We start from the raw sequence: 21,664 nt of genomic DNA, 5'->3' as shown, positions 1-21,664 counted from the left end.
TTAAATCCACCTCCACATACACCTAAGCTAAGAAATCAGAGAAAGTCTAAAAAAAGAGACTAAGGGAAATAACTGCACCAAAAAAAAATGTTTTTTAAAAGATCATCACCATGAGTTAGTAGAAATCAGATTCGGCAAATATACTTTTTTTAAAATCTACTTATTGTTAGAAAAAGGAGGCCTGGTAGCACAATGGTTAACTGCTCAGCTGCTAACTGAAAGGCTGGCAGTTCCAACCATCAGCCGATCCGTGGAAGAAAGATGTAAGCTGTCCGCTCCTGTAATGATTACAGCCTTGGAAACCCTATGGCGCAGTTCTACTCTGTCCTATAGGGTTACTATGAGTCAGAATTGACCTGACTGCAATGGGTTTGATTTTGGGTTTTATTGTTAGAAAAAGGGGGGGCAAAGTCTGATAATGGGGAGAAATCACTCTGGAGACTAACAGACTCTCAACAAACCTGCTTACAAAAAGCTGAGGTAAACAAGATAAGCAATCAAAGAGGGTTAGCTAGGTGCATTATGGAGCATATGTTCTGGACATTATAGTATGCTGAAAAGGATGCTGGGGAAGGCTGCTTGAAAAATGCTGATAGAATGTGTTAGCTAGCAAAAGACGAGATACCAAAGTGTATTCTCACTATGACTGTGTAATTTTTTAAAAGGAAACAAAAATATTAACCACATACACATATACACTTAAAAGAAAATGCTTTATAAGGATTGTGGTATCTGTGTTAAAGTTATAGACTAGTAGATCACTTCTTTCTTATGAATTTTCTTTGATATTATACTTTTATCATTAAAATAAAACTGTTCTACACTATACACGAGCTAAAAAATGATGTCGATACAACCACTAATCTTCCTTAAAGAAATAACCAAAAAAAAAAAAAAATTTTTTTTTAATGTTGATGATACAAACCGAAATCGATATAGTCATCAATCTCCCACACAATGTCAGGCACAATCCACTTATAGTCACTGAGGTCAGGTACCATGTCTTTCCACTGATCAAAAGTCTAAAAAATAAGAAAGTATGTCAATCAAATGCTCTGAATGCCACAGAAAAAGAAAAAACTATTTTAATTTACCTATGTTACTCTACTAAGAGCGAAGCATTATGCTTAAACTTTTAAGGAACAAATTTAATTGGTTTCTGTTCCTCTAAAGATAAATCAGCAGGGAAGCATAGAACACATGTAGGTAGCCCTTTACTAAATATGGAAAACACAAAAATTCAAAATATACTCCTATTTTAAGCAGGTTTGGTGATTTGGCTTTAAACAACGCTGTGGAATAGAAGGCAGACAGATCAGAGTCAGGATGCCTTGCCTCGAGTCCCACAACTGCCAGCAAGTGGATGTGTCAGCATGCCACCTAACTTTGCTGTCTCTGCCACTACACGGCCAAATGGAGAAGCAGTGTTCTCACCCCCAGCCCAATGCTCACTCTACCAGGCTGTTTTTATCTCCCGTAATCATAACTAAGATTCACAAGGTATTTTTCTACTAGCACCATTGAAAGAATCCAGTTTTGGTAGTGCAGTGGTCAAAGCGCTCAGCTGCTAACTGAAAGGTCAGCGGTTCGAACCCAAGAGCCACTCCACGGGAGAATGATGTGGCAGTCTGGTTCCGTAAAGACTTAACATCCTTGGAAACTCTATGGGTTGTTCTACTCTGTCCTATAGGGTCGCTATGAGTTGGAATCAACTCAACAACAGTGGGTTTGGTTTTCGTGATTTAGCACATAGTAGACACACACAACAGATGTTTAAGCATACCGCACTAGAGATTATATTCTACCCCATTAATGATTTATGCTATAAAACCTTAAGGTGAGCATGCTGGAATAAATGGAAAACAAGCAGCAAACTTAAACTCACCTTTTTGGCTGTATAGCCACCGCCAACAGCAGATCCTAGTATGATATATCGAAGTTTTAAGAGCCTTGCAGCTAATCTTGCTGGCCAAAAATTCCTGCGGGGCTGATAGCCATATTTAGCTGGAGAAAGCTTCAATTTACGTAAAGGAAGGTTAGTCAGAGAAGAGAACAGCTGAAATGATGTCCTTAATTGGGGTCTTTGAAGCTTTAATGTAGGATGATGCAAATGATAAATACTTCGTGAAACCAAATGCAGTTTTTGTAGTGGTGAACTTCCTTTTATTCCGGAGCTATGCTTCACTAAGGATTGGCAGACCTCACTGAAAGAAAAACGGGTATGGGAGAAAGATCAGACAGGGTATCGGTGAAAAGAAGTTACATTACAATAGCCACCTCCTGAAGGGATGGCATGCACGCGTGCACACATGACCACACCGTATCACCCAACAACTCACACTGTCTAACCGTTTACTATGTGCCAGGCACTGTTCCCACATGTGTGACCTCATTTAATCCTGTTAATCGTTTTATGAAGAAAGAACTAATGTATTATCTCCATTTTACAGAGAGGAAAATGTGGCACAAAAATATAAACAGCTTGCCCAAGCCCACACTGATATAAGGAGTAAAGGGGAGATATGAACCCCGGTAATGGGACTTCAGAACCTGCAAGCTAATTTACTCCATGTGAGCTACGATCCTGGTCTAAGCAATGAAAACTGAAAAAAGAAAAGGTGGGGAGTTATTTTATGAACTTTAAAATGCATGCAAACTTTTGCTTTCAAGTACAAAAACACCAGCAGCTTAGAACTTGTATTCTCTGCCCTTTTATCTGCATCTCCCATTCTGAGATAGCCCAGGAATGGAAATTAAAGAAAAATCATCAGTCCCACCTCAGGCCCCTGACTCCCAAGAAAATGAAAGTAGCAAAAATAGCCCTGAAAGAAAAGAGAACCTAGCTGTACGCATTACTGTCTGAGGTCTAACCTATTCTCCTTTTTAGAAGGGGATAAATGGTTAACAACCTTTTGCCTGATTATTTTAGTCAACACACATTCATAGTGCTTACTATGGATGGACTCTGAAGTTTTAGAATACTAATTCACTGAATTACATGGAACTGTAAACCTCTTAAGTGAAAGCAATCAGGGAACACACTAGCAACACTGTGAAGAAGGATGGCGGGGGAAGAGAGGTGTCTTTTATGCTCCTACTAAGAGCCAGGCACTCTGCTAGACATTTTCACAAACACTCCTGTTAATTCTCAGGAAAACCCAGTAAAGTAAGCATCCTTAGTTTACAAATCGTTTCTACAAGCTGAATTTTTCCTAAGGTATAATGACTAGTAAATGGTGGAAGAGGAACTGAAACTCAGGTCGGCCTGGTAGAGGACTCTTTCCACGAGAGGCATTAGTGGGGAAGAGCGTGAGAAGCCGCAGATGCATACACGAGAGTGGCTGCAGGGAGGAGGCTGAGGTGACATTCTGGAGTAGATGTCACCTGTTCGGGAGCGCCAGCACGACACTAGGCATTGTTCTGATTCAGAACCTTCCAACTCAGGAAATCTGAGGGAAATAGTATTTAAGGTGAGAAAAAATACGCACACGTTATCGGTTTAGACACGCTGCTCATTTGTAATTCTACATGTAAATGTTACTTCTGGTCACAAAAACATTTACCTTCTTTTTAAAAGTTGTGATACATGATACTTGTATGCAAGTGTTCACTGCAGCATTATTCACAATCACCAAGAGGTGAGAACAACCCAAGTGTCCATCAACACACAGGAATGGCTAAACAAAATGCGGTAATCCATACAATGAAAAATAATCCAATCATGAAGAGAAACGAAGTTCTGAACATGCTATAACATGGATGGCCCTTGAAAACATTATCTGAGTAAAGTAAGTCAGACACAAAAGACAAATACATGATCCCACCTCTATGAAATATCTAGAATAGGCCTATGCATAGAGACAGAAATTTACCAGGGGTTGGGGTTTCTGTTTGGGATGATGAGAAACTTTTGGAGACAGACAGTGGTGACAGTTGCACAACATGGTGAATGTAAATAATGTCATGGAACTGTATGCTTAAAAACAGTTAAAACTGCACTTTTGTTGTTGTTGTTATACATTGAAACCTGTGAAAGCCAGAACTCAACGGCCCTGTCTTGTTTTTCCAAGTCTCACGAGTTTTCCGCCTTTGGCAGGGAGCAGTCTTACCATTTTCCTATTGGTCTATATTAATGGACAATATTTGAGTTTTCCCTTCTCTGACAGGTTTCCACCTTACACAGGCTCTGGCTTTTGCAGGTTTTACTGTATATATTTTTACCACAATTAAAAAAGTTGGTATGACATGCACATGTTCTTCAATCTCTGCCTCCAAGATAAATCATAATTTCCCCTATCTTATAAAAATTAAGTCCCTGTCTGCTTTTATTAATCAAGAGATTAGATTCTCCTGACCTCAAACTCAAACCAAAAAACCAAACCAAACCTGTTGCCATAGATTACGACTCATGGTGATCCCATGTGTTACACAGTAGAACTGCTCCACTGGGTTTTCTTAGCTGTAATCTTTACAGAAGCAGATGGCCGGGCCTTTCTCCTGCAGAACAGCCAGAACTGCCAACCTTCAGGTTAGCAGTTGAGCACAAACCACTTGCAACACCCAGAGACTCTGACCTCAAACTCATCACATATAAAAAGCAAAGCCCCATCTTAGCTTCAAAACTGCCTGCACCACAGCAATCACTCGCAGATAAAAATTAACAGCATGACAAATGCTTCCAAATCAAAAGGGTTGTTGTGTGCCATCAAGCGGATTCCAAAGCATAGTGACCCTGTATGACAGAGCAGAACTGTCACATAGGCTTTCCAAAGCTAGAATCTTCATGGGATCAGATTGCCAGATCTTTTCTCCTGTGGAATGGCTGGTGGGGTCAAACCTCTGACCTTTCAGTTAGCAGCCAAGCACTTACCCACTGCGCCACCAGGGCTCGGCATCAAAAGAACAGCAGAGGCAGAACGAGAGTTCAGAGGAAAGGGAGTGATCCTTAGGTGTTGAGGTTGTCAGCAAAAACATCCCAGAAAAAATAACTTTAAAGTCAAGTGGAAAGCGAAGAGTCAAAAACGAGGAAAGAAATTCAGATGAGGAGGAAGGCACGGAGGTGAGACAGTGAGATTACACCAAGCGTTCTTCATCCCATTAAAGGCTAACCATTCCATTGGGAATTCTTTCTCTCCTGCCTTTTCAGGAATCATAAATCAACTCTCTCTCATCTTAGAGGAAAAAAAAAAAAAGCCCGTTTCCCCATTCTCACTTCTCTATTTAAACCCACAGAACAGCCAGAGTGCTCTTCTTTACATGCAAATCCCCAGGTGCTGCAAATGGTTACACGCTTAGCAACAAGCTGAAGGGTTGGTGGTTCGAAACCAGTCAGAGGCACGACAGAAGACAGGTCTGGTGATCTGCTTCCAAAAGGTCACAGCCCTGAAAACTCTATGAAACAGTTCTACTTTGACACACATGGGGTGGTCATGAATTGGAACTGACTCGGTAGCAAATGACAACAAACTCCACTAATGTATTAATGAACAGGCTTTTAGCCTTCACAAGTTATCTTTTTAATTGTGATTCAGGTGAAAGTTTACAGAGCCAATTAGTTTCTCATTAAAGTTAACACACAAATTGTTTTGTGACACTGGTTGCCAACCCCACGATGTGTCATCACTCCCCCTGTCTCCATCCAGGTTCCCTGTTTCCATTCGTCCAGTTTTCCTGTCCCTTCCTGCCTTCTCGTCTTTGCTTTTGGGCTGATGTGCCCGTTAGTCTCATATACATGACTGAACTATGATGCACGACCCGCACGTTATTGTGGGCCCTGTTAACGCACTGCTGTCAAGTCAACTTCGACTCATAGCAACCCTATAGGACAGAGAAGAACTGCCCCATAGGGTTTCCAAGGGGCAGCTGGTGGGTTTGAACTGCTGACCTCTTGGTTAGCAGCCATAGCACTTTACCACTGTGCCACAAGGGCTCCAAGGGCCCTACAGACCTGTCTAATCTTTGGCCGAAGGGTGAACCTCAGGAGTAACTTCAGTACTAAGTTAAAAGGGTGTCTGGGGCCTCACAAAGTTATGTGCGTTTTTTTAAAGAAACGAGTTAACCCAAATATATCTCCAACTAGTACGGAGCCCTGGTGGCACAGAGGTTAAGAGCTCAGCTGTTCACCAAAAGGTCAGCAGTTCAAATCCACCAGCCGCTCCTTGGAAACCCTATGGGGCAGTTCTACTCTGTAACACATGGGGTGGCCATGAGTCAGAATCAACTGGATCCAACAGGTTTGGTTGTTTTTTGTTTTTTCTTCACAGGCTCCCAGGACGTTCATCTGGAGCCCTGGTGGTGCAATAGTTAGAGCTCAGCTGCTAACCAAAAGCTCGACAGTTCAAATCCACCGGCTGCTCCTTGGAAACCCTATGGGGCAGTTCTACTCTGTCCTACAGGGTCACTATGAGTCGCAACTGACTCAACGGCAATGGGTTTGGTTTGGGTTTTTTTTTTTTTTAGGGGGACTCCAGGTCTGAGTGGTCATATTCCTTAAATGTTTTTGCTTTTCATTATTTTGTCCCTTCTTTTACTTTGAAATCCCTAAAATTCCTATTTTCACAAAGATGGCAGCAATAGCTGGGGCTGGGGGCAAGGACGGGTAGGGAGTACAGCAGTCTGCCATTTGAAATCAGGAACTACATGTGAAATGTTCAGTGAGTTCCCTGGAAAGGATAACTGACCCAAAGCAAAATCCTAGTGTTTGGAAAAATACCGTCTAGAATCACTTCTAGAGCTTCCAATTCAAGATGATGCTCTAAGAGATCAATGTTCACTCAGGAGAGGAATATTTTTCATTGTCTTTTTGAGATATAGGTAAGGAGAGCAGAAAGAGAAGAAATCCAAAACACCTACCGAAGCACCACTTGGGGAAAGGTTGCTTGAGTTACCCTCTGCTATTCCAACCCAGTACAGTGTAGCAGGGAGCACTTGCCCCAGAAAAGGCAATCTGTCAGGGAAGAGCTGAGGTGCGTGTGTGCGGGGGTGGGGGTGTGGGGGGGTGTGTGGGTGTGCGTGCGCGCGCGCGTGTGCATGTGCGTGCGTGTGTGTGCATGTGTGTGTGGGTGTGTGTGTGCGTGTGTCCAATCTTGGCCTCTGTAACAAGCGCAGCTTACCTGGCCATTCCCTAAAAGTCCTAAAGTGACGCCTGCTAGTTGATACACCATACGCCTAAATTATATAGTTTGCTAAATCGCCCTTTCATTCAGGGGTAACCCACACAACGCATCTGCATCAATCATTAGTGTTTCACATTTCAATATGATTACATAACCAGACTCCTGTAGAAAAGCAGCAGTTCTTAAGATGAAGACCAAGATAAACAACAAACTTATTATCCTGGAAAAAGCAGAGATAAGAAATCCTAATTAGTAGTCTCAGGAGAATTGCTGAAGATACTGCAGACCAAATAAACGTAGGTCGTTCTTAAAAAACTACTATCAATAAAACAATACAAAGTTTACAGAATTAAGCATATTGTTAAGAGTTTCATTTTTTTTTTTAACTCCATGGGAGTTAAAGCTGCAATGACAAAAATAAATCAACAGTAAGGCCAGAGAATGAATTAAGGAAATTCCCCAGAACTCAGAACACAGAGAAGAGTTGGAAAACATGAGAGAAAAGTTAAGTGACAGAGTGAAGTGGTATCTTCCCATGGGATGCACACAAAGACCCACTGGAGTTGAGGAAGAAAGGACCGAAGCCTTCAGATACAGAATTTTTTTTGTATCTCATTCTTTAAGATTATGTTAGGGTAGATTTACAATGTAAACAATTAATTAGTACAGAAGTGCATGTATACAATTTAAAAACAAGTAAATGTCCATATACATATTTGGGTACATGCATACATTTTTTAAACAAATGATGGGTACAGATCACGTTGTGGAAATCACAGACATACAGCATCAATTTAATAAAACCAGTATTCATTTAATAGGTGTCTAGACAGAAAAAGGATGTGAGAAATGAAGGAAAGAAAATAAACATGGAAAAAAATTTCCAGAGCTGAAGGAAGATAGGAATCTTTTTAATGGAAGGGCCCACTAAGAGCCAAGCCAGATGAGCGGGGGGGAAAAGACCCACACATGGACAAAGGCTTGAAAACATTAAAAGATAAACCAAAGATTCTAAAAGTTTTCAGTAAAGGAAAAAAAGGAAATCTACAAACACAAAAATCAGATTTGGCATGAGAGTTCTCACCTGCAACAATGGATGCTAGAACAAAAGGTAGTAATGCCTTCACAGTTCTGAAGGAAAAGGATTTTGAATACAGATCTCTATAGTCAGTCAAACTAAGGATCAAATGTGATGCAAACAGGGATTTTACTTTTTCAGAAATCATCTACTCTCTCTCTTAATCTATAAACTGATTCCCAATATGCAGTTCTTTTTTCAACAATATTATTCAAATTATCTATTACAACTTATGATCGTTGGTCTTCTCACATCTTTAAGTATGTATTTAGATGTAAAAGCACTGCCATCGAGTCAATTCCGACTCATAGTGACCCTAGAGGACAGAGTAGAACTGCCCCGTAGGATTTCCAAGGAGCAGCTGGAGGATTTGGACTGCCGACCTTTTGGTTAGCAGCCGAACTCTTAACCACTGTACCGCCAGGGCTCTGTATTTAGATATGGATGTCAAAAATGTTTATGTTCTCATCTGTTAAAGGATAAGAATTTAAATGTTTTCCTTTACAACAAGTCTAGGAACTACAGCAAAAGACAGATTCCAGACCTTCCGTATCACTACTTCTTCAGGTAGCTAAATCATGCAGTAGCTCCGCATGAAACACTTTGAAGCCATGACCTCTATTCAGAGTCCACAGCAACTGTAACAATAACGTAGTCCAACCACATCCAACTGTATAAACAAATAACATCAATTACAATTCAGTTTGTTTTTTCACTCAATTTTTAAAGTTTTTCCTACAGATTTTAACTGCTCCAACAGAATGTTATTCTCTGCAAAGCCTTTTCTCTTTTCAGAGAAAATTAGATGTTTCCCCAGTAAATACTGAGTAGTAGAGATAAAAAAGGACGTGAACAACTTACTTCAGTACCAAGGGCTGTAGATTTACTCAGAAATTAAGATTCCATGTGATTAAAATAACTATGCAATTATTTAACTGACTAAAATTGTAACTATGGTATGCCATCGGTCCTAAACAAATAAATTACACCATTTTAAAAGTTCTGAAAAAAAAAAAAAATAAAGCAGGTGTTTAGCGAATTAACTCAGGAAAACCCATTTTTTTCAACTGTGCTTGATTTATACTACTTACTACCAAACGCCTGTAACAACGAGTTAAACCTGAAGTTATCTAAGGATACTGGAACACAATTGGATGTAAAGACAAAGTCAAACTAAATCTCATGAAAACGCATATAGAAACCCATACAAAATTTTAAAAATTCTGTAATTTTTCTATTTAGGATTAAACCAGACCAAGGCAACACTGACCACATGACTGAAAAGGTGGTGTCACGGTCACACTCTGCAACCAAAACCAAGTCTCCCTGAACAATGAAAAGAGGGGCTATTAGGAAGCTATCTCTAATGGCCACCTATGACCCCCTGTGCGTCACTGCTCCAGATCTGACTCCAAATCACCTTCAAGGAGAGAGAAGAGCCGGGTCACCTACAGAAGTACTGTGCACTGGCGGGACGTAGAAGGGAAAAAAAAACCAAAGCGAGAGTTAGAAAGGAGAGGCTGACACATGGATAGAAGCAAAGACCGAGGAGTAAGAGGCAGAAACAAGAAGCAACCGGCCAAAGGTAAGAGCAAGGGCAGAAGGGCGACAGAGCAGGGACGAAACAATTAGAAACGGGCCAGAATCCTTCAGTGGGACAGGGACAGGGGAAGGGCCGGGACTGGAGCAGCACCGCAGGGAAGCTAAGTTAGGGCCCCTGACACGCCGAATTCTCAAAAACACCCCGAAATCCTAGAATTGCCCTCGCCCCGGCCTAAGCGTCAACTGCACATTCTAGAGGTAGCGATAGGAAAACCCCGCTTTCCGGTGGCCCCAGAAATAACGGGGCCAGGTCGGGGCCCACACTCACCAGGCCACTGCGGCCCGTCGTAGCCGCCACATCCCACCAGCGGGAAGGTCACACAGGCGCCGGGAGGGCCACGCGGGAGCCCGGTTGTCAGTCCCTGTCCCGCTCCTGCTCCAGGAATGACCCAGGGAAAGGCGCTCGGCAACAAGGGCACAGAGCAGCGGCCGTGGCCCTCCCAATGGCGCACGGACTTCCGCAAGAGCCCAACCGGCACCCGTACTCAGTCCGTCATGCAAACAACCACCCCGCCCTCCCTAAGCCGGCAGCACAAACGGTCCGGAGAGGACCAGCGCATGCGCGCAAAGCCTCCTCCTAGTTTTCATTGATTTGGGGTTGAAATTCTGAATTCTAGCCTCGGAGTTAAAGACCTGAAGGGGTTCTCGGGCTGGACTGGTGAAATGAGGGGCATGAAAATCCTGATTCATAAATTCTTACCTAGTGGCGACGCCCACTTTAATAAAATTTAGGTATCGAGGGAGCTTGGAGGAGCCTAGAGAGTACATAATGATTGGAGTAATAGAGCAATAAAATAGAGTAATTAAAAACGAACAATTGCACCTTTGCCCCACTCTTGTTCAGCGTCTTTGTTTACAAAGCACTTTTATATCCTTAGAACAACCTTGGGAGGCAAGAGGAGGAATCCTGAATAGGTTAAGAGGTTAAATGCCTTAGAATCTCCGAATATCACGTCTGAAAGGGCTAAGATCAATTAGGTCAGCTATGGGGGTGGAATTGCGGTCGACTCTGACTCACAGGGACCTTATAGGAGAACTGCACTATCGGGTTTCTAAGGAGCAGCTGGAGGATTTGAATTGCTGACCTTTTGGTTAGCAGTCAAGCCCTTAACTACTATGCCACAACGGAGCCCTGGTGGCGCAGTGGTTAGGAACTCATTAACTCTATTGTTTTATGTTGTATGAGGGAACTGAGATCCATAAAAGGAATGTGGTCAGTGAAAGGTCAGGAAGCCAAGTAACGGCAAAGTGGTGACGAAAATCAAAGGGTCCTCTGCCATCTCATGTTCCTTTCGAGGGCACCACTCACACAGTAAACATGAAGAAAATTCCTTTCCCCAAATCATCAGAATCAGAAGTCTGGATCCATTCACTCACAAAACCAAGTATAGGACCAGCCATTGATAGTAAGCTTCCCAGACACAGGACTTCCAGAATTTGATTATTATATTTATTGTGATGACTGTTCAATGGCAGATCCAAATAGGAACTTGCGATACCGATCTCTGTGAAAAATGTAGATCTTTTCAGGATTGTAGGATTGTGCAAAAATTTCTTTGTTACTATTATTGCCTATTTGTCTTATAAAAAACAACAACAACAAATAATAACAATTCTTTTCATATATGGGTTATCCTTGCATTTTATTTAATGTGCTCTGCTGCTAATCAAAAGTTTTGAGGTCTGAGTCCATCCAGAGGTGCCTTGGAAGAAATGCCTGGCAATCTACTTCTGAATAATCAGCCATTGAAAGCCATATGGAGGACAGTTCTACTCTGACACACATGGGGTTCCTATGAGTCAGCATTGGGAACTGGTTACGTTTTACAACGTCCTTGTTTTGCAATTCCATTTCTAGGCATGGGTGTTATGGACTCAGTCTCACATATGTGCAAAGATTTATGTATAAGGATGTTTATTTCTGCATTGTATGAAATAACAAAAGGTTGTGACCAACATACACGTCCATAGATAGGAGCTAGTGAAATAATTACATTCATACCATGAAGCACCATGCAACCATATGAGCTCAATGCCTATGTCTTAATAAGGAAGAACAATATCCAATATGTAGTATCCCATGGGGGGGAAAGGACCGAACAGTGTGTACTCAAACTACCACCATTGGTTCAGATTCTGCCCACAGACATGTTTTGTTTGACTTGTAGAAAGTTGGCCTACCCAGTGTTTTAAAAATAATGTTGCAATTGTTGCCAACATTTAAACACTACAAAATTTCACATTAAAAAAAAAATAATTCTGGTTTCTCTTAAAATATCAGAAGATCTGACAACACTGAGCCTGCATTCTTACTTGTCAAAAATCACTTGGAACCTGGATCCAAATAGTGGTTCTCTACTTCAGACAAGCGTCCGCTTGCCAGCAGTTCACCTCTTTCTTAGAGTGTTTCTGAAATTGAGGTCTGTATCAATTGCTATTTACCATGAAGCTTGTGAGTTAATTTTCTTAGCAAAATGGAGAGGAAAGTGAACAGCTACTTACATTAAAAGTGAGAAAATGAAAGCCTAAGGGGGCCAGGTGTTTTAAGAAGAACGACAAAGAGCAGGTTATGGATGGAATTGTGTCCCCCAAAACTATGTGCTGAAATTCTGACCCCTGTACCTGTAGTTATGACCCTGCTCAGAAATAGAGGTTTTCTTATGCTGTTAATGAGGTTGTACCCAAGTACAGTGGATCCTAAACCTAATCATTTCTGAGTTGTAAAAAGGGCAGAACAGACACAGAACATAGGAGGGAAAGGGAAGACAGATGAACAGAGACAGATGTATCTACAAACCCAGGAAGACTAAGGATTGCTGGCAGCTACTGGACGCTAAAATAGATGAGGAAGGACCTGCCCTAGAGCCATGCCCTGAATTTGGACTTGTAGCCTCCTGTATTGTGAGAAAATAAATTTCTGTTCAGTGAAGCCACCAGCTTGTGGTGTTTCTGTTATGGCAGCACTAGGTAACAAAAACAGATCATTTTCCCCCCAAAGTACTATGCAAATGAACTCTGTGATATTGAAGGAGTACAGCCTAAGATGGAATCATACAACAAATATATCTACTTTAATCATTCATTTTACTTTCTTGACCCAGGAAGACCTTTGAGTTGATGAGTCCTGGTGAAGGGCAGGTTCGGGGAAGAGGGGGGCTTGAGGATGTTGGGTCATGAGTAGGAGGGAGACTTAATTTTATTATAAACTCTTCTATAGTCTTTGGCTGTGTGGTGAAATGAATTCTTTTATGTGGCCTTTTGCCTTGGTTCTTTGCAAAAACAACTTGATAGATTTCCTCCCTAAGCCTTGAGTAGTTAACTTTGCCCTAGTTTTCTACCCAAGAGGGCTTGTTACGTTTTGTCCAGGTTGATTGACATCTCCTGGGTAAACTGTGAACAACTTGTGGTTTGATGCTTTTTGTCTGATCCTGGGCTGTGATTGGTATACACCTTTCAGGGATTGGTCAATAGACTATGCAAATGAGGCAACTATAGCCTACTATGCAGATGAAGTGTCTGTGGCCTACTTAGAGGGGATTGGTTGGTTTGTGGCCCCTCCTCTAGGAAGGGCCATGCCTTGAAATCGACAATGAGTTGTGTGTGTATGTGTATGTGTGTGTGTGTGTATACATATATGTATACGTATATGTGCACAGCCAACCCCACAGAGGTTTTTCAGACAGGAAGAAGCAGGAGGACAGGAAGCAGGAAGAAGTAGAAAGGGTAAAGAAGAGAGAGGAGAGAAGAAGTAGAGACAGAGGAGGGAATGAACCTCCTAAAAGAGCTGTAACATGTGTCAAGTGCTGTGACACCAAAGACAGCAACAGGCCCTGAAGGGGCCCAGTGGTAGAGCCCAGTGGCAGAGCCAGTGGAGACAGATGGCAGGGCCAAGAGGAACCTGTCCTGAGGGGGCCAAGAGGAGACATGCCTTCAGGGGGCTGAGAGGAGGCCTGCACAGCTGAAAGGAGCTGAAAGAGCTGTCCTGCACTGAAGGGAGACTTGGCCTACATGCTTCCTGCCCCTGATCCTGTTGTAGCCTGTTGATGCTGACCCCGAGTTGTACCCTGTTACTTCCCTAATAAACCACTTAACTGTAAGTATGGTCTGTGAGTTCTGTGTGACCATTACAGTGAATTATCAAACCCAGCAGAGAAGTGGCGAGTGCCGTGGGAGGGACGGCGGGTGTCAGAACTGGTAAGAAGAAGTCCCTCACGGGAATCAGCTTAGGGCTGATCCTGGGCATTTTTCCCTCTGAAGTTAGACAGATTCTGACGCTATTACTATTACTTGAATTTTACAGGATGGGTTAACGTGTGTATTTACTTAAAAAAAAAAAAAAAAAAGGGTGTTAAAAACTGTTTTTCTGGCCCAGAGTGTGTAGAATAATTTTACCATTTTCAATGGTAAATTTTCAATCCACCAAATGCACCAAAGTTAAAACTCACAAAACATTCACCCTGACCTGCAAAGAGACAACTTTTCAGAGTTATCAATGAATCTGAAATCATCAGAAAGAGTGATAAGGAGAGATGTTAGTGGAAACTGAAATATTTGGGTTGATTTTCAGAAGTTTTATATTTAAATTTTTGTAGTAGAAGATTTTGCAAAATTCTTCCTAGGAGATCTTCAAGTTCCTTGATACTGTACTCTTCCTCTGTGGTTTCCTGAGACGAGAAAAAAAAAATAGCTAGTTAAAGTTACACTTATTTGCCCCATAATCACACTACAAAGCTTTCAGGAAAATATCTTTGCAACCTAGGAGTAGGCAACGATTTCTTAGATGGGTCACAGAAAGTAATACCACAAAGGAAAAAATGATAAACTGAACTGCATCAAACTTAAATATGTCTGCTCATCAAATAACCACCATTGACAAAATCAATAGGCAAGCCTCAAACTAGGAGGAATATCTATAGAGCATATAACTGACAAACGATTCCTTTTCAGAATTTATAAGAAACTTATAAAACTTAAAAAAATGATTAAAAAACAGGCAAAAATTCAAACTGACCCTGCACAAATATATATGTATATGTATATGTATATCTCACATATGTAAATAAAGTGTTCAATGTTATTAGTCATCAGGGAAATGCAAACTAAAACCACAATGAGGCACCACTGTATGCTCGCTGAACCAAAACAGTTGCCCTCACGCCCACATCAACTCATGTGTGATAGACCAGAACTATGCTCCATAAGATTTTCAGTGGCTAATTTTTTCAGAAGTAGATTGTTAGGAGTTTCTTTTGATGCACCTCTGGGTGGATTCCAACTTCCAACTTTTCAGTTAGCAGCCAAAAGCATTAACTGTTTGCACCACCCAGGGATTCCATATACTCACTAGAACTGTTAAAACTAAAAACACTGAGAATACTAAGTTGATGAGAAACCAGAACTCCAGGAATTGCTGATGGAACCATTAAACGAAATAATCACTTTGGAAAAATATTTGGCAGTTTCTTATAAAATTAAACATCCACTTCCCCTTTGACTCAGCAGTTCTAGGGATTTATCTAAGAGAAATAAAAACATATGACCCCAAAGGGCTTCTGCAAAAAGAGTTCATAGCAACTTTATTCACAACAGCCCCAAACTGGAGTCATATCAAATGTTCACCAACAAGAAAATGGATAAGCACATCTGCATAATGAAATGCTACTCGGCAACAAAAAGGAAGGATCTACTGATACATGTAACAATATAAATGAATCTCACAGGCATTATGTTAAACTCAAAAGAGGACATACTGTATGATTCCATTTCTATGATGTTCTACCGGTTGCCTTTGAGTCAATTCCAACTCATGGTGACCCCATGTGTGTCAGAGTAGAACTGTGCTCCATAGGGTTTTCAATGGTTGATTTTTCAGAAGTAGATCACCAGGCTTTTCTTCTGAGGCGCCTCTGGGTGGACTTGAACCTCCAACCTTTCGGTTAGCAGCTGAACATGTTAACTGTTTGCACCTCCCAGGAACTCCATAGATGTTTTAGAATAGGCAAAAAGGGGATGAAGAATAGGAGTGGGAAGGGACATGGGGAAATTTCTAGGGAGAGGGAAATATTCCATCTCATAACAGGGGTGTGAGTTACACGGGTGTATCCATGCGTCAAAATTTACAGCTAAGGTTTGTGCATTTCAAATTTCAGATTTGTGAATGTACATTTTACATCGATAATCTATCCAGATAATTGAGCGGGGAGAGTGGAAATGGATGGAGGTTACATGAAACAAGAATGACAGAAGGTTGATCATTGTTGAAGCTGAGTGGTAAGTCCATGAGGGTTCATTATACTTTTCTGTTCACTTAGTATATGTTTGCAACTTTTTGTAATAAAAAGTTAAAATTTATAATGTGCTTTTTGTAAAAAACACAGAGAAGTATCTAGAAGGAAATAAAGTGCACAAAACAGAAAGGTAGTTTCATTAGTGTAAGGCCGAGAGGCAGAAGATAAATATGAAAGGGAAGACAAACACATGTGCAACATTTAGAACAGATTCCAGCACGTATTAGTTTTCTACGGAGCCCTGGTGGCAGAGTGGCTAAGAGATTGGCTGCTAACCAAAAAGTGGGCGGTTCAAACCCACCAGCTGCTCCTTGGAAACCCTATGGGGCAGTCTACCCTATAGGGTTGCTATGAGTCAGAACCAACTTGATGGCACCTAATGACAACATAATTGCTATAAATTTAGTGGCTTGAAACAACACAAATTTCTCATTTTAAATTTTGAGATCAGAGTCTGAAATGGGTCTCACTGAGCTAAAATCAAGATGCTGTCAGGCCTGTGTTCCTGTCAGGAAGTGTTAGAGAAGACTCTATGTTCCAGCTTCTAGGAAGGAAGAAGCCTTTTTCTGGCTTCTAGAGGCTGTCCGAATTCCTTGGCTTGTGGCTCCCTCCCTTTCATCTTCAAAGCCACCAATTGCTGGTCAGATCTTTCTCATATCATATCACTGACACTGACTCTTCTGATTCCCTCTTTCACACTTAGGGACCTTTGTGATTACACTTGGCCCATCCAGATAATCTGCATGTTCAATGTTAGTAGGGAAACATCAGGGAAATGCAAATAAAATCTCCCTATTTTAAGGTCAGCTCCCTGTGTGGTGGAAAAAGTTTGCACTCAGCTGCTAACTGAAAGGTTGACGATTCAAATCCACCCAGTGGCACCATGGAAGAAAGCCCTGCTGATCTACTTCCGTAAGATTACAAAGTAGAGTGCAGCTCTACTCTGACACACGTGGGGTCGCCATGAATTGGAATCAACCCAATGGCAATGGGTTATTTTAAGGTCAGCTATTAACAACGTAATTCCACCTGTAACCTTAATTCCCTGTTCCATATTCACAGATTCAGGGGATTAAAATGTGGACATTTTGAGGGGCCATTATTGTGCCTATTACACATCTCCAATTAAACTCTTTTGACTGATCTCTCTGTGATAAAATGAGTGTGTGTGTGTGTGTGTGTGTGTGTGTGTGTGTGTGAAGGTATCTGTCTATTCCGCCACACCTGAGAATAGCTGTTCTTTTTTTAATTGTGCCTATAATCTTTGTCCTTCATGCCTATCATTTTCTTTTTTATGATTTTCCTATCTTTGTCCCTGTTTCCTGCAATCAGGAAAGGAATTTCAAGTTTGAACTCCAAGACACAATTTGATTTTCTGCAGTGGCACTTCTGCTTTTTCCTGCCTTTTAAGTAGTTTCTATTTTACTCTTGCATAGTAAATCTTGAAATATTTACTGCACATATCTTTATTGCTTTCTGTGTCTCTATCATCAAGATCAAGCTTCTTTCATTGTATCAAAGGTGCCGAATCACTGTCTAAAACTTTTTTTTGCCCGATAGTAAAATAAACTCTCAGATAATAAATTCCGGGAGATCATCTTCCCCTACATCTTTCTATTATAACAACTACTGTGATTACTACTACCAGCAGACAATTATTTAGTGTGCTAGGCACTATGCTACCTCGTTACTTATAATATCCCCTTCTTTTCTTTTCTGAAATATTTTTCACAGGCCCAGGAGTGGATTAACCAGAAAACAAGGCAGCACAGGCTTACATTAAGCAAGATATGCACTCCTTACTCGTGCTGACCTACTAATCCATAGTGCATAATTCCACATCTTCGATGTGGTGAAAAACAAGCGAAATTGTGCACTACAGATTAGTAAGTAAGCACAAGTAAGCCCGTGCGTACTTTGCTTATTGGGTAATCCATCCCTGCGCAGACCTCACCTTCTTCTTCTTCTGCTGCTGCTGCTCTTCTAGGCTGCAGGGTTTTCTTTGTTTTGTGTGGCCAAGTGTGTACTGAGCAATGACTATAATCTTTTATTTTGCTCAGTGGGTTTTGCACTTAGTGGTTATCCCTCCATGATTCTGGCTACAATCAACTCCTAGTTTTTGCCATTTTTAAAAGTTCTTGTATTTTTCTGAGGCTGCACAGGTATTTTAGTAACTAATTAGGAAAAACTGCCCTGAGGACTTCTAGTCAGGTACCTTATTAACCGAGAAAATGTGACTGCATTGTAAATATTCAAACTGAAGTCCTGCTTCAGCTGTACAAATTAATGAAGTGGCAGACATTTTCGAAAATTGAATTTGTGTTATGTTTACAGATTCCCTTTTCCTTCGCCCTTTGAAAAGGTAGCCAGCGTTTGTAATTCCTTGCCTCGGGGGTGTTAGCAGGAACAGAAGCATCTCCGTGGTTCTTCTGGTCTTCTGTGAAAGCTTCGGTCCAGGGATAAGATTTTGCTAGGAGACCTGGAGTAGAAGAGAGGGCTTGGAGAAGCAAAAGTTGGACAGCAGAGATTCCTAGAGACTAGAAAGAGGAGAGCCCTTGGGTGGAACACAGGGTTAGGAACTTAACCACTAACTGAAAAGTTGGTGGTTTGAACCCACCCAGAGGCACCTCAGAAGAAATACCTGGCCGTCAGCTTCTGAAAAGTCACAGCCTTGAAAATCCTATGGAGCACAGTTTTGCTCTGCACACATGAGGTCGCCAGGAGTTGGAATCAACTTGCCAGTGGTTGAATTTCCCAGAAACCAGCTAAATGAGGACCCAGGGTTAAAACTTAGTTCGTTTAAAGAAATGCAATATTTATTACACACCTGAGTTTACAGTCTGAGCTTCACATGTGACCCAGATAAATATATACTCTACACACAGAGGTCAAAAGAGATTGAAGTGTATTCAGCTTTCAGGACTGTTCCATGAGCGTCTTAATAGAGCCTGGCTGTTTGAAGAGCACAAGAAAAAAATATTAATGGGAAGTACAACTATAAACACATATATGCTGTTGTTAGGTGCCGTTGAGTCAATTTTGACTTATCGCAACCCCTTCACAGAGAGCAGAGTTGCCCCATAGGGTTTTCTGGGCTGTAATCTTTATAGGAGCAGATCACCAGATCTTTCTCTTATAAAGCTACTAGGTAGGTTGGTTACCAGCCGAGTACTTAATAGTTGCACCACCATGGCGCACGCTCTCTCTCTGTATATATGTACATTTATATGCTTTGAAAATGAATCTATTTTAGTATCATGCTTCCTTTTTCTTTACTTTGAAGCATCGAATCTATCGTGATTGCTAATACATATACACTTCCTTCATTCCAGAAGTGTCCAATAATATGAGCAAATACATATATTTCAGACTGTAAAGTAGAGATCAGTTTAATAAAGGGTTGGGCTTGGAAATCAATCCTGTGGCATCAGCAAAAAAAGAGACGAGAAAAACTGCTCTAGTACTCACCCCCCATTATCTCAGGGCAATGAGTTGAGGATGACCAGTTCTACCAACGAGCAGTATGTTGCTATTGCTGTTAGTTGCTGTCAAGTCAGTTCCAACTCGTGGTCACCCTACGTGTGTAGAGTAGAGCTGCTCCATAGGGTTTATAAGGCTGAGACCTTTTGGAAGCAGATTGCCAGGCCTTTCTTCTGAGACACCTCTGAGTGTGCTTGAACCACACTAGTAGTTGAGTGCCTAACTGCTTACACTACCCAGGACTCCAGTGAGCAGTGTAGACCGTATGATTTCCATTTTCCAGTTTAATGCAAGAAATGTTGATTTTCTCAAGGTCGCATAGTAGGTTGGTGGTATTGTTGGGTGTTCTGTTCATTTTGAGCTGGACCTTAAAGCTGTGAGATTTAGGTATGCGGAGAGAAGGGGAAAGACACTTCCACAGAGAGCATAGCGAGAACAGAGGCACAGAGGAAGGATGGGTAGCGTGTATTTAGGGCTCAATAAGCAGACCATTTGCCTAGGTGAGCAGTGGGAGAGAAGACTGGAAATGTTTGCAACAGATTGTAGTGTGGTTTGACAGATGTTCAAATATGCTTATATATTATTCTTTAGGCAAAAGGACTTGTGCATAATTTATTTACAGGGAAGCAGCATGATCCAAACGGGGTTCTAAGAAGGTTACTCTACCTGTGAATGTGGGGTTGGTTAAAGGTAGGAGATTAAAAGCAGTGAGATCAGTTATGGGACTATCGTAATTATCCTTTACATGTGTTTTCACTTAGATTACAATTATGAGGTCAAAGATGACTGGGGTTTTATCCTAAGTGGCTGAATTTTCATTTCTTAATCTTAAGGCTGAAAAACATTTATATGCTTTGAAAATGAACTCTTTTGATATCATGCTTCTTTTTCTTTACTTTTTTAAAGCATCAAATCTACCACCATTGTTGGTACACATATACTTCCTTCATTCCAGAAGGGTCCAGTGATAGGAGCAAAGTTACTGCAATCATGCCTTAGGGTTCTGACATAAAGGTTGCTTTCCTTAGGCCCTCCTAGGAATTATTTTAAGGAGGAAAGTTTTCCCCAAGCCTCAGTGGCTTCTGATGGCCAATTTAATATTGGACTGAACTCAGAGTGTAGGTGTGGACATGGGTTAGCTTGGAATGGCTGAGAGGAGAGGAACAGAACTGGGGAGAAATAGTGGAAGATGAGATTCCGTTAAGTTTGATGTAGCTCCAGAAAGTATAGGTCTGACCTGAATTACACATACTCACAGTAAAAACAAAACAGAATAAACTTATGTTCTCCTCCAACTCCACTGTTTACTAGTTGTGGGACTTTGGGCAACTTAGTTTTCCTCTCTGTGTTTCAGTTTCTTCATCTGTAAAATGTAGATAATAAAGGAATACATCTCATAGGAATTTTGCAAAGAATAAATAAGATAAATCATTTACAGCACTTAACACAGTGTATGGCACATTGTAAAACTTAGTAAATGTTGGATGTTGTTGTTATTATTATTACTATGCACTTGGCTGGTAATCAAAAAGTTAGCATTTCAAGTCCACCCAGAGGCACCTCAGAAGAAAGGCCTGGCAGTCTACTTCTGAAAAATCAGCCATTGAAAACCTATGGAGCACAGTTCTGCTCTGACACATATGGGGTTGCCATGAGTTGGAAACCACTAGAAGGTAACTGGGTTTTTAGTAGTAGAAGTAGACCATCTCAAGAATACATTTGACACATTGAACATTAATGACAGATGAGTTGTGGGATGTCATCAAGGACATTATACATGAAGAAAGCAAAAGGTCATTAAAAGGACAAGAAAGGAAAGACCAAAATATATGTCAGAAGAGACTCTGAAACTTGCTCTTGAACTTAGAGCAGTTAAAGTGAATGGAAGGAATGACGAAGTGAAAGAACTGAACACAACATTTCAAAGGGTGGCTCCAGAAGACAAAGAAAAGTATTATAAGGAAACGTGCAAAGACTGGAGTTAGAAAACCAAAGAGGAAGAACATGCTCAGCATTTCTCAAGCTGAAAGAACTGAAGAAAAAATTCAAGCCTTGAGTTGCAAGATTGAAGGTTTCTGTAGGCAAAATATTGAACGACGCAG

General features: G+C 41.1%; 1 protein-coding gene across 1 annotated transcript in view; it reads right to left on the bottom strand.

Moving 5' to 3' along the window:
- Positions 1-10,211, bottom strand: part of OPA1 (OPA1 mitochondrial dynamin like GTPase) — a 97,260-nt gene extending 87,049 nt beyond the window's left edge. The window contains 3 exon segments of the mRNA XM_023728674.1: positions 926-1,022; positions 1,886-2,204; positions 10,064-10,211. Coding sequence (XP_023584442.1) covers positions 926-1,022; positions 1,886-2,204; positions 10,064-10,095 — 448 coding nt within the window. The 5' untranslated portion in view covers positions 10,096-10,211.
- Between the last annotated feature and the right edge of the window lie 11,453 nt (positions 10,212-21,664).

Source organism: Trichechus manatus, unplaced genomic scaffold (genome assembly GCF_000243295.1).
Source record: "Trichechus manatus latirostris isolate Lorelei unplaced genomic scaffold, TriManLat1.0 scaffold00026, whole genome shotgun sequence".
NCBI classification, from domain to species: Eukaryota; Metazoa; Chordata; class Mammalia; order Sirenia; family Trichechidae; genus Trichechus; species Trichechus manatus.
The sequence above is the reverse complement of the archived record's forward strand: the minus strand, read 5'-3'. Positions and strand labels throughout refer to the sequence as shown.